This window comes from Rhinopithecus bieti, unplaced genomic scaffold, assembly GCF_001698545.2.
Source record: "Rhinopithecus bieti isolate Rb0 unplaced genomic scaffold, ASM169854v2 scaffold_11933, whole genome shotgun sequence".
Classification (NCBI taxonomy): Eukaryota; Metazoa; Chordata; class Mammalia; order Primates; family Cercopithecidae; genus Rhinopithecus; species Rhinopithecus bieti.
This window is the reverse complement of record NW_016806995.1, coordinates 1,038,115-1,051,670: the sequence shown is the minus strand read 5'-3', so window position 1 is coordinate 1,051,670 and position 13,556 is coordinate 1,038,115. Positions and strand designations below refer to the sequence as shown.

Below are 13,556 nucleotides of genomic sequence, written 5' to 3'. Positions count from 1 at the left end.
TTCTTCCTCCTCCTCCTCTTCCCCTCCTCCTCCTCCTCCCCCTCCTCCTCCTCCTCCTCCTTAGCTTGGGAGGCTGAGGAGAGCTGAAGCAAAGAAGTGAATCAGAAGGGGACGGTCTCACTCCACAGTTGATGGCTGTGGAAGCCGCAGTGGGATCTGAGTAGGCAGGAGCAGCAGGCTGGGGAAATTACTTCCACCCAAAGGTTCTGTATTGTTGGAGAAAGAGGAGACACGAGCTTTAGCGCCAAGTCCCAGTTTGGGGGAGCAGCAACAGAGTTTTGAGTAGCACAAAGGAAAAGACCTAAGAATGAGTGGAGTGTGTTATTTTGACCAGGATTTCACCAGGAAAACTGTAATTGGATTACTGGACATCTACGGGTTTGAAGTCTTTGACAAGAATGGGTACGTTTTGTCATTACCTCCCTACCTGTCTTTTGCCCTTTTTTAAGGTTTCAGTCAAGATTTAAATCATTCGCTAATGTTACTAGATTGATTTTCCTGTCCCCAGAAAATCTCTAGATTTACATAGTTTCTAATTTACAGACCATTCTAGATGTCGACTAACCATAAAAATGCAAATATATTCTCACTTGACTCTTATGATTTATTTAGTAAATTATTTTATTAATAAGGACTTTGCTTTTCTTTATTAAAAGCATCCCTAGAAAGAATATAATTTTTAAAAAATGGTTCTCTTCATTTAACTTTAGTTATTTAAATCTTTTGTATCTCTAGTTTTGAACAGTTCTGTATAAATTACTGCAATGAGAAACTCCAGCAACTGTTAATCGAGAGGACTCTAAAAGCAGAACAGGCAGAATATGAAATGGAAGGCATAGAGGTAAACATTTTGATATTTTCTCCTCATCTGATTTCTTAATCTAGCTAAAGATTTTTTAAATTATTATTATTATTATTATTTTTTAAGCAAAGTCTTACTCTGTCACCCAGGCTGGAGTACAGTGGCAGAATCATGGCTTGTTGCAACCTCCACCTCCTGGGGTCAAGTGATCCTCCTGCCTCAGCCTCCTAAGTAGCTGGGACCACAGGCACATGCCACCATGCCTGGCTAATTGTTTTACTTTTTGTAGAAACAGGGTCTCTCTATGTTGCCCAAGCTGGTCTTGAACTCCTGGACTCAAGTGATCTTCCTGCCTCGACCTCCCAAAGTACTGGGACTACAGGTGTCAGCCACTGTGCCCAACCACTGAAGACATTTAATTGAAATATTATTTCATTGGAGATTTTCCTAATTAGTACTGAGGATTAATTTTTAGCCCTTCTCTGTTTATTTCCTGAGAAATTATTTTGGTATTCAGAAAATATAATTTGTTTAAGGTTGAATATAAATATAAAAACTAGATTTTGAAAAAAGATGTCTTAGAAAACCAATTTAAAACCAACTTTTATGCTCATCTAAATATTTCTTGAAGAATTAATTCCTCTTTGTCATTTTAGTGGGAGCCAATTAAATATTTCAACAACAAGATCATCTGTGATTTGGTAGAAGAGAGACATAAAGGAATCATATCCATTCTGGTGAGAAAAATTAATGTTTCATTAGAGCCTATTCACCCGGCATTTACAACTCTTGGAAGAACTTTTTCCCAGGCTTAAAAAGGGTTGAGCCGGGCCAGGTGCGGTGGCTCACGCCTGTAATCCCAACACTTTGGAAGGCCGAGGCAGGTGGATCACCTGAGGTCAGGAGTTAGAGAGCAGCCTGACCAATATAGTGAAACCCCATCTCTACTAAAAATACAAAAATTAGCTGGGCATGGTGGCATGCACCTGTAGTCTCAGCTACTTGGGAGGCTGAAACAGGAGAATTGCTTGAACCCGGGAGGCAGAGGTTGCAGTGAGCCGAGATCACACCACTGTACTCCAGCCTGGGCGACAGAGCGAGACTCCATCTCAAAAAAAAAAAAAAAAAAAAGGTTGAGCCAGGGTGGTCTCTAACTCCTGGGCTCAAGCAATCCTCCCACATCAGCCTCCTGAGTAGCTGGAACTGCAGAGGTATACCACCACACCTGGCTAAATTTTAAACTTTTTATAGAGAAAGGGTTTCACCATGTGACCTAGGCTGGTCTCAAACTCCTGGGCTCAAGTCATCCTCCCACCTTGGCCTGTCAAAATGCCAGGATTATAGACGTGAACCACTTCACTCGACCACACCTGTAATTTTTAAGATACCAACTAAATGGTATCATTCTTGAGGATTAAAAATAGGAAATAGAAAGATGAACTTAAGAAATATGAAAGCTTTGACTCAACTGGTTTTATACCTTTCTTTCCCTGAGAGCTTTTATTCTACAACAAGAGTCTGTACACATGGTAATCGTGGTCAGCGATGACTGGTTTAGAGAAGGTGAGGTTGGCATTAAGCTTGGTCATAGTAGCTGTGGAGTATCCTTGGGAAGACTTTGAGTCAGATGGTGGGAGAGTTGCCTTTTCATAGGATATTCAGGCCCTCTGGTTCCATGGTCCCCTTCTCAAATCTTAGAAGCCAAACACATGGATAAGCCCCTTTCTTCCCCCAGAATGTTCACCTGCACTTATATGAAATGACAGTCTTTTAGTCCAGTACTTTCTGCTCCAGCTGGTGAACGCATTTAAACTTGGCATTGATGGAGTGTCGTGCTGTGGATTGAGGCTTCTCTTTTTCTTTTGAAGGATGAAGAATGCATTCGGCCTGGTCCTGCTACAGACTTGAGTTTCCTGGAGAAATTGGAAGAGAAAGTGGGCACACATGCACACTTCGAAACGTACATACTTTATTTGACCAGATTTTGCATGGGGGAAGATCATTGTATCTCCATTTTTTTAGTATTTGGATAATGTTCTTCAAGAGAACAACTACTTCATACATAAAAATATCTTTATGATATACCACTCATAGATGTGCCAGCCCTTTGTTAGTAGAAATTAAGTGAATTACAAGTATTTTTTTTTTTTTTTGAGACATGGTCTTAGTTTGTCACCTAGGCTGGAGTGCAGTGGCATGATCACAACTCACTGCAGCCTCAACCTCCCAGGCTCAAGTGATCCTCCAACCTCAGCCTCCCAAGAAGCTGGGGTGACAAACATACACCTCCATGCCTGGCTAATTTTTATACTTTTTGTAGAGACAGAGTTTCACCCTGTTCCCCAGGCTGGTCGGGAACTCCTGGCTCCAAGCGATCCACCTATCTTGGCCTCTCAAAGTGCCGAGATTACTGCTGTGAGCCATCGCACTCAGACACAAGTATGATTTTTTTTGTTTTGAGACGGAATCTCGCTCTGTTGCCCAGGTTGGACTGCAGTGGCTGGGTCTCAGCTCACTGCAAGCTCCGCCTTGTGGGTTTACATCATTCTCCTGCCTCAGCCTCCCGAGTAGCTGGGACTACAGGCACCTGCCACCATGCCTGGCTAGTTTTTTTTGTATTTTTTAGTAGAGACGGGGTTTCACCATGTTAGCCAGGATGGTCTCGATCTCCTGACCTCGTGGTCCACCCGTCTCAGCCTCCCAAAGTGCTGGGATTCCAGGCTTGAGCCACCGCGCCCGGCCACAAGTATGATTTTTTAAAAAAGATTTTGTATCTTCCTTTATCAGTGATCATTATATTTTGGACGTGTCTATGTACATGAAATAATCTTTTCAAAAATTCAAGTATAAAATACTGTGATATGAGTAGATCTGAAATGAACAACCCGATAAATTTTTGTGTTTGTATGTGCCTGTGTAACCACCATGCAGATCAAATACAGAGTACCACATCCCACAAGATCAACTAGACATTTAACTTAGTCTTTGAGGTAAGGAGGAGACAATTTAAGAGCATATGCTGGAGTCATTAAGACCTGGTTTGTTTGTTTGTTTCTTTTTTGCTTTTTGGTTTTGTTTTGTTTTGTTTGAGATGGAGTCTCACTCTGTCACCCAGGCTGAAGTGCAGTGGTGCAATCTCTGCTCACTACAACCTCCACATCCCGGGTTCAAGCGATTCTCCTGCTTCAGCCTCCCGAGTAGCTGGGATTACAAGCACCTGCCACCACACCCAGCTAATTTTTTATTGTCGTTATTATTATTGTCATTATTATTATTATTATTATTAGAGACAGAGTCTTGCTCTGTTGCCCAGACTGAGTGTAGTAGGGCGATCTCGGCTCACTGCAACCTTCACCTCCCGGGTTCACGTGATTCTTCTGCCTCAGCCTTGCAAGTAGCTAGGACTACAGACGTGTGCTAGTAGAGATGAGGTTTCACCATGTTAGCCAGGCTGGTCTTGAACTCCTGACCTCAAGTGACCTGCCCACCTCAGTCTCCCAAAGTGCTGGGATTACAGAAGTGAGCTACCGTACCTGGCCCCAAGACCAAATGAATGCTCCTGCATTTGTGTTTCCCCTGCTACAAGATGGGGTTATTAATATACTTACCATCCAGTTTTGTAAATGATGCAATTTCTGGACATGGTAAAGACTTAGTAAATGGTGATGGCTTTCTCAGACCTGTTGTAGAATGCTGAAAGGATAAGTAAATGAAATTGCAAAGGATAAGCACATGAAATTATATAGTGAATCAAGAATGGAAAAATAAATTGGGGTGCATTCACAAATGGAATAATATATCACTGTGCAATGAATAATCTGTAACTGCATGCAATGATGTAAGTAAGTTACACAAATGTGATAGAAGTCAGACACAAAAGAGTACATATTATGGCCAGGTGCTCTGGTTCATGCCTATAATCCCAGTACTTTGGGAGGCTGAGGCAGGCGGATCACCTGAGGTCAAGAGTTCGAGACCAGCCTGACCAACATGGTGAAACCCCGTCTCTACTAAAAATACAAAACTTAGTCGGGCATGGTGACACACACCTGTAGTTCCAGCTACTTGGGAGGCTGAGGCAGGAGAATCGCTTGAATCTGGGAGGCGGAGGTTGCAGTGAGCCGAGATTGCGCCATTGCACTCCAGCCTGGGCAACAAAGCGAGACTCTGTCTCAAAGGAAAAAAAAAAAGACTACATACTATATAATTCCATTGCAATGCAACACATACAACTGGGTAAAAATTCACTTATGCTGTTACATGTCTGGTTGCAACTGGAAAGGGCTCAATGTGGGGGTTCTCAAGGACTGCTCTGCTTCTTAATCTGGGTGCTGGTTACACAGGCATATTGTTTTCGTTTTTCTTTTCTTTTTTTTTTTTTTTTTGAGACAGAGTCTTGCTCTGTCGCCCAGGCTGGAGTGCAGTAGCCAGATCTCAGCTCACTGCAAGCTCCGCCTCCTGGGTTTACGCCATCCTCCTGCCTCAGACTCCCGAGTAGCTGGGACTACAGGCGCCTGCCACCTCACCTGGCTAGGTTTTTTTGTATTTTTTAGTAGAGACGGGGTTTCACCATGTTAGCCAGGATGGTCTCGATCTCTTGACCTCGTGATCTGCCCGTCTCGGCCTCCCAAAGTGCTGGGATTACAGGCTTGAGCCACCGCGCCCGGCCAGGCATATTATTTTCAAATATTCATTGAGCTGTACGCTTAGAATATATGTGTGCTGTCAATTTATGTGACAATTTCAAGTAAAAGTCATTTTAAAAAATCAAGAATCTGGCCAGGCACAGTGGCTCATGCCTATAATCCCGGCACTTTAGGAGGCTGAGGCAGGTGGATCGTCTGACGTCAGGAGTTCAAGACCAGCCTGCCCAACATGGTGAAAAACGATCTCCACTAAAAATACAAAAAATTAGCCAGGCATGGTGGCTCACACCTGTAATCCCAGCTACTCGGGAGGCAGAGGCAGGAGAATCGTTTGAACTCAGGAGGCAGAGGTTGCAGTGAGCCAAGATCACACCACTGCACTCCTGCCTGCGAGACAGAGCAAGACTCCATCTCAAAAAAAATCAAGAATCTGTAGAAACTGAAAACTGATATTTTATGAGCATTTTAGTCTTTCAACATCATAAAAATGTAAGACATGTTACATCACCTAGAAAAACAGAAGTGAATTCATTGTACAAATACATGTGTTTCTGTGGCTCAGTTCTGTACTTTTATTTCTCAGCATTTATGGGAAGAAAGGATCTAATTTTGTTTTTTTATTTTTTGAGACAAGGTCTCACTCTGTTGCACAGGCTGGAGTCTAGTGGTGTAATTATAGTTCACTGCAGCCTCAAATTCCTGGGCTCAAACAATCCTCCCACCTCAGCCTCCTGAGTAGCTGGGACTACAAGGTGCATGCTACCACTCCCAGCCAATGTTTTGTATTTTTTTTAAAAGACAGGGTCTTGCTGTGTTGCCCCAGACTAATCTCAAACTCCTGGCCTTAAACGATCCTCCTGCCTCAGCCTCCCAAAGTGCTAGGATTACAGGTGTGAGCTACTACGCCTGGCCAAAGGATCTAATTTTAAAGAAATTTTGGTCTATAGCCAGAAAATAAGTAACAAGACTTCCTGGGAGCCTCCCTGTGTAGTGGCTTTCAATGTGGACCTAACTGGTTGAAGGCATCTCTCTCTCACTCTTTGCTTCAGATATTGGTGCCATTTTGTCTCAGTGAAGTAGAAAGTTCACCTCATAGGCCAGGTGTGGTGGCTCACACCTGTAATCCCAGCACTTTGGTAGGCTGAGGCAGGTGGATCACAAGGTCAGGAGTTCAAGACCAGCCTGACCAACATGGTGAAACCCCATCTCTACTAAAAATGCAAATTTAGCTGAGTGTGGTGGCACGTGCCTATAATCCCAGCTTCTCCAGAGGCTGAGGCAGGAGAATCACTTAATCCCAGGGGGTGGAGGTTGCAGTGAGCCAAGATCGTGCCACTCTACTCCAGCTTGGGCAACAGAGCAAGACTCCATCTCAAAAAAAAAAAAAAAGAAAGTTCAACTCATGTCCATTTCTGTCTCGTAGCCGTAAGCTGGCTGGTCCAACGGGCCGAAAGAGGATTGGCTGGATGGAGTTCCGCCTCCTCCACTATGCAGGAGAGGTCACATACTGCACCAAGGGTAAGTGGTCGTGGGGTACAGGTGACAGCCATGTGTGTGCCCAGCCTGGTGTCTTACAATAAACTCTGAGTCCACGGAGGAAATGGTGCACGGTCATCCCAAACATTCCCTAACCTTGCATTTAAGCCACTCGAAAAAGTCTTTCTAATTGTATTTATTATTTTTGTAAATAACCACTTTATTGAGATGCAATTCACATACCATCCATTTACCCCATTTTAAAATGTACAATTCAGTAGATTTTAGTATTAATATATTCAGAGTTGTGAAAACATTACCACCATTCATTTTGTTTTATTTTATTTTTATTTTTATTTTGAGAGAGAGTCTCGCTCTGTTGCCCAGGCTGGAGTGCAGTGGCGCTGTCTCGGCCCACTGCAACCTACACCTCCCAGGTTCAAGCCATTCTCCTGCCTCAGCCTTCCAAGTAACTGGGGTTACAGGCGCCCACCACCACGCCCAGCTAATTTTTTTGTTTGTTTGTTTTTGCCATGTTGGCCAGGCTAGTCTGAAATTCCTGACCTCAAGTGATCTACCCACCTTAGCCTCCCAAAGTGCTGGGATTACAGGTATGAGCCACCATGCCTGGCCACCACCATTCATTTTAGAACATTTTATCACCCCCAAAAGAAATCCTGTAGCCATTAGCAGGCACTCTCTGTTTCCCTCTAACCCCACCCCTACAGCTCAAGGCAACCAGCTGATCCACCTTCCCTCTCTATAGATTGACCTTTTTTTTTTTTTTTTGACCTTTTTTTATAACTGGAATCATACAACGTGTGGCCTTTTGTGTCTGGTTTCTTTCACTTAACATAATTTTTTTCAGGGTTCATCCATGCTTTCATTCCTTTTTATTGTCAAATAATATTCCATGATGTGGATATGCCACATTTTGTTCATGCATTCCTCAATACCTCATGGTAGGCACTTGGGTTGTTTATACCTTCTAACTATTATAAATAAGGCTACCATGAATATGCCGGTATGAGTTTTAGTATGGGCATAAGTTTTCATTTTTCTTATGTATATACCTAGGAATGGAATTATTAGATTAGATATGGTAACTCAGCCAGGTGCAGTGGCTCATGCCTGTAATCCCAGCACTTTGGGAGGCCAAGTGGGGGGCGAATCACCTGAGGTCAGGAGTTTGAGACCAGCCTGGTGAAGCCCCATCTCTACTGAAAATACAAAAATTAGCCGGGTGTGGGGGTGGACACCTGTAGTCCCAGCTGCTTGGGAGGCTGAGGCAGGAGAATGGCTTGAACCTGGGAGGCAGAGGTTGCAGTGAGCCAAGATTGTGCCTCTGCATTCCAGCCTGGGTGACAGAGCAAGACTTCGTCTCAAAATAAAAAATATGTATGTTAACTGTATGCTTAACCTTTTGAGGAACTGCCAGGTCATTTTCCGAAGCAGCTGCACCATTTTACATTTCCACCAGCAGCATATGAGGGCTTCCAATGTCTCCACAGACTCACCCATGCTTGTGTTATATCATTCTATATATCTGTTATGTTCCATATGTGATGTTCTGCTCTGTTGCCCGAGCTGGAGTGCAGTGGCATGATCTCTGCTCACTGCAAGCTCCGCCTCCTGGGTTCATGCCATTCTCCTGCCTCAGCCTCCCAAGTAGCTGGGACTACAGGCACCACCACCACGCCCGGCTAATTTTTTGTATTTTTAGTAGAGACGGGGCTTCACTGTGTTAGCCAGGATGGTCTCCATCTCCTGACCTCATGATCCAGCCGCCTTGGCCTCCCAAAGCGCTAGAATTATAGGTGTGAGCCACCACACCCGGCCTATATGTGATGTACTTCTAACCATATTAGTGGGTGTGAAGTGGTATTTCATTGTGCTTTTGATTTGCATTTCTCTAATGACCTATGATATTAAACATCTTTTCATGTGCTTATTGGCTGTTTATCTTCCTTGGAGAAATGTCTGTGCAGATCTTTTGCCCATGTTTGAGATTAGGTTTTTTTCATTATTGAGTTGTAAGAATTTGTTATATATCCTAGATACTAGATCCTGATCAGATATACAATTTGCAAATATTTTCTCCAATTCTATGAGTTGTCTTTTCATTTTTGTGATGGTGTCCTTTGAAGCATAAAAGTTTTTAGTTTTGATGAAGTCTAACTCTTCTTCGTTTTCTTTTGTCACTTTTACTTTTGGTTTGAAATTAGTTTTACTTTTTTTTTTTCTTTTTTTTGAGAAAAGGTCTTGCTCTGTTACCCAGGCTGAAGTGCAGTGGCGTGATCTTGGCTCGCTGCAACCTCTGCCTCCTGGGGTTCAAGCCATTCTCCTGCCTTAGCCTCCTGAGAAACTGGGATTATAGATGTCTGCCACCACGCCCAACTAATTTTTGTATTTTTAGTAGAGACAGTTTTTGCCATGTTGGCCAGACTGGTCTCAAACTCCTGACCTCAGGTGATCTGCCCGCCTTGGCCTCCCAAAGTGCTGGGATTACAGGCGTGAGCCACCACACCCAACATTATTTTTACTTTTAAATAAGAGTATATTTCTAAGAATCTTTTAAAAAGTAATAACATGTACAGGTATTAGGGTTTTTTCTTTGAATGCAAAGTGACAAAAGAAAAAATTTTAAATAGGATGAATCTCTTTGGGCAGATAATCCCTTGATTTTTGTTTAAAGAATAAAGATAATACACATATAGAGCTGTAAACTGCTGACAGCACAGGAAAGAACAAAAGGAAAACTCAAATGCCTTTTACTCTCAGTCTCTCTTTCAGGGGGAACCACAAGAATAAACAGTTTCTTGTAACTACTTCCAGGAAAATAGAAACGTTTTCTGCATATACCTATGAATGTGAGGATACACACACACACACACACACACACACTCACTCACTCTGCCTTGATCTCATTTTTTTCCATGTAGAAACTGTGTGTTGGTGGGGAGTTTTCCATGTGGTTGGTGCCAGGCAGATGGGGGGCATCATGGATATGGAAATCTGATTCTTTTATCATCTGCTCTGAGATTTTCTACTTCTTTGTAGCACCAGGAATTATGACTTCCTCATATTTGAGTTCTGGGATATTTCTGGTAATAATCTCATGCTATATTATTTCATTTTGGTTTTCTGTGGGGGGAGTGAAGCCAGCTTGCTTCTATGCCACCATTTTTTTTCTTAAACACTTTTGATGCATGCCTTTTTAAAATTTTTATTTAATCATTTTTCTGGAAACATGGTTTCACTCTGTTGCCTAGACAGGAGTACAGTGCGCAATCATGGCTCACTGCAGTCTTGACTTCCTGGGCTCAAGCGATCCTCCTACCTCAGCTCCCCAAGTAGCTGGGACTACAGGCATGCACCACCACATACAGCTAAGTTTTTAAAAAAATTTGTGTAGAGACAGGCTAGTCTCAAGCTCACTATGTTGCCCAGGCTAGTCTCAAACTCCTAGGCTCAAGCGATCCTCCCACCTCAGCTTTCCAAAGTGCTGGGATTACAAGCATGAGACATGATGCTTGGCTGCTCCCCCAACTTAAAAAAAAAAAAAAATATCTGGTTTTGCCTTTATAATGCCATTGACTTTCTGATGTAATTATTAACTCATTAAGTTTCAGGTCGACAGATAAGCCAAGTTTTAAACCTGGAAATGACATGTCTGTCTTTGCCTGAAGATGCTCTTGGATACCACCAGCCATGGTGCTTGAGTTTGTTTTTTCTCAGTCATGGGGAATTTTGTCATCTATTTAGAGTCCCAGTTGGCTGTCCTTGAGGTTCAGTGTCCCCTCTGTTTCTGTATATTCAGTGTACGTGTGTTTCTTTGCTATTGGACTAGGGCAAGTGTGCAATACTTAGTGTAAAGACTGTGCATATTTATATGACAGCACATCAGGGTTGAGTATAGCATTTGTGCCATGAGTTCAGTTCTGAGGACCTGGTTCTCAATGATGGACGTGTTACCTGCCCACCCACCCCCTCGCAGGGATATGTGGCAATGTCTAGCATATAGTACATTCTCACATTGCTATAAAGAACTACCTGAGACTGGGTAATTTATAAAGAAAAGAGGTTTAATTGACTCAAAGTTCTTCAGGCTGTGCAGGAAGCATGGCTGGGGAGGCCTCAGGAAACTTACAATCTTGGTGGAAGGCGAAGGGGAAGCAAGCATGTCTAACATGCCTGGAGAAGGAGGGACAGAGTGAAGGGGAAGGTGCCACACACTTTTAAACGACTAGATCTCCTGAAAACTATCATGAGAACAGCGAGGGGGACATCTGCACCCACGATCCAATCACCCCCAACCAGGCCGCTCTTCCAACATTGGGGATTGCAATTTGACTTGAGATTTGAGCGAGGGCACAGACCCAAGCCATATAATCTAGAAATATATTTGGTTGTCACAACTGGGGAGAGTGTTACTGGGATCTAGTGTGAATAGAGGCCATGGATGCTCCTCAACATCCCACAATATATGGGACAGCCCCCACCACAAAGAACGACCCAGCCCCAAATATCCGTAGAGCCAAGGTTGAGAAACTATGAGCTAATCCTAAGAAATTATTTTTCAGAATTTCCCTTTGCAATGAGTTGGGATGGAATTGTATTTTTAGGCAGAGCCATTGATTCAAAAAATTTTTATTCAATGCTTTACAGGATTCTTGGAAAAAAACAATGATCTTCTTTACAGACATCTGAAAGAAGTAAGTCTGACACTTAACTGTATGTGTTTCTGATGATTTTGAAATATTACCCATGATAGTGATTTTGGTAGAATTTGCCTTCTGGATTTTTCTTTTCCATGCATTGTGTTAGAACTCTGGCATGTCATGGCCAGAACAGACATTTAAGATAATCTGTGTGGACACTTCACTCAACAAACCATTCAAATGTGTATGGTGCCCCACTGGGTACCAGCTCTGGAGGCCATCAGTGAACAAGATGGAGTTCTTGTTCCCATGGGGCTTACAGTCAGGAGTTGGGGAAGCAGATAATAAATATATACACACATAAGTTATCCATCAGTAAGAAGTGCTACAAAGAGAATACAGAAGGAACTGTGATTGAAGGGGACATTTTTAATTTAGGTGATTACAGAAAACACCCCTTGGAGGTCACTTTGAGCTAAAACCTGAATGAGAATGACTTTGGCCATAGAAGGTTCAGAAGTTATTCCAGGTAGAGGGACCAGCATGTGCAAAGGTCCTATGGTCTGGATGAGGGGAAATATTAGGACAGGGGGCTGAGAGCTTAGCATGGGCAGGTCCACAGGGGAAGTAGAGATTTCATTCTGGTGTCATGAGAATATACTGGGGTGACATAATCTGAGGATGAGGAAGCTGAGACCCAGACAGGTCACAACTTGCACAAGGTCACATCATGAGGTGGGGGCTGGGGATAGTATTAATCCCCAGGGCTGCCGATGGAATTCCAAATCTCTTTGCCTTTCCATGTATCTCATGAATCTAAGAAGTGTTGCTGCTGCCGCTACTGCTGCTGCTGTTGTTTTTGAGACAGTCTCGCTCTGTCATCCAGGCTGGAGTGCAGTGGCGCCATCATAGCCCACTGCAGCCTCAACCTCTGGGGCTCGAGTGATCCTCCTGCCTCAGTCTGAGTAGCTGGGACTTCAGACACACACCATCACACCCAAATGATTTTTTTGTTTGTAGATACAGGATCTTGCTATGTTGCTTAGGTTGGTCTCGAACTCCTGGCCTCAAGTGATCCTCCCACCTCACTCTCCCAAAGTGCTGGGATTGCAGGCTTCAGCCACCATGCCATGCCTAAAACCTTGAGTTTTTAAGGGCCTTATTTTGTATTAAAATAGTTAACTGTTTTGTACAAAATTAGCTTTTATTAGCTTGGGTTATAAAAAGTTTAACCCTAAGGGTAACATTTTCGGACTGAGCAAGTGAATAGTCACCTCAGGAGTGTTTTTTCTGCCTTCCTGAACTTTCTCTACCACTTCTGGGACTGCTTGTCTCAACCTTTTAGGACTCAGGATAGACGAACAACTCCTAACTTTGGATTCACAGTCGCTTTCTGGGTCTGAGTCCCCGCCCAGCCCCTTCCCTGCTGGAGACCATGTGGCAGGTTTCCCCATTGGCGAAGTGGGTCTGCTACTCTCTGCCTCATGCAGAGGAGAACACGGGAGTGGAAGTGTCTGGTTGACAAACGAGAGACAGCGTTTTTCTAATGGCTTCCCCTCTGGGGTCATGGCCATTAGCTTCACAAACCAATCCACGGAGAGGGCATCACACAGGAAAAATTCTCTGAATCTCTCCCTTCACCCACCAGGGCTGAAGCTCCCTGAACTTTTTGACTTCAGGAGGGAACACTTCTAATTTGTTTCTGTACTATTTGCAGATTACTGTTCCATATCACTATAGGTTTGGAACTGCAATGGGTTAAACAACAACAAAAAATTCAATTAAAAAAACCGGGGGGCCAGGCGCGGTGGCTCACACCTGTAATCCCAGCATTTTGGGAGGCCGAACTGGGTAGATCACTTGAGCCCAGAAGCTTGAACCCAGCCTGGACAACATGGTGAAACCCCATCTCTACCAAAAAAACCCACAAAAATTAGCTGGGTGTGGTAACACGCCCTGTGGTCCCAGCTA

At 43.5% G+C, this 13,556-nt stretch overlaps 1 protein-coding gene across 7 annotated transcripts in view; it reads left to right on the top strand.

The window, feature by feature from the left end:
• MYO1H (myosin IH) overlaps nt 1-13,556 on the top strand; it is a 107,484-nt gene that overhangs the window by 68,654 nt on the left and 25,274 nt on the right. For 6 of the 7 annotated variants that reach the window (XM_017879710.1, XM_017879706.1, XM_017879708.1 and 3 more), the window contains 6 exons: nt 335-402; nt 736-841; nt 1,459-1,539; nt 2,671-2,762; nt 6,872-6,966; nt 11,593-11,639. In XM_017879710.1, coding sequence (XP_017735199.1) covers nt 335-402; nt 736-841; nt 1,459-1,539; nt 2,671-2,762; nt 6,872-6,966; nt 11,593-11,639 — 489 coding nt within the window. The remainder of the gene's footprint in view (nt 1-334; nt 403-735; nt 842-1,458; nt 1,540-2,670; nt 2,763-6,871; nt 6,967-11,592; nt 11,640-13,556) is intronic. The other variant, XM_017879707.1, reaches the window with a different exon arrangement.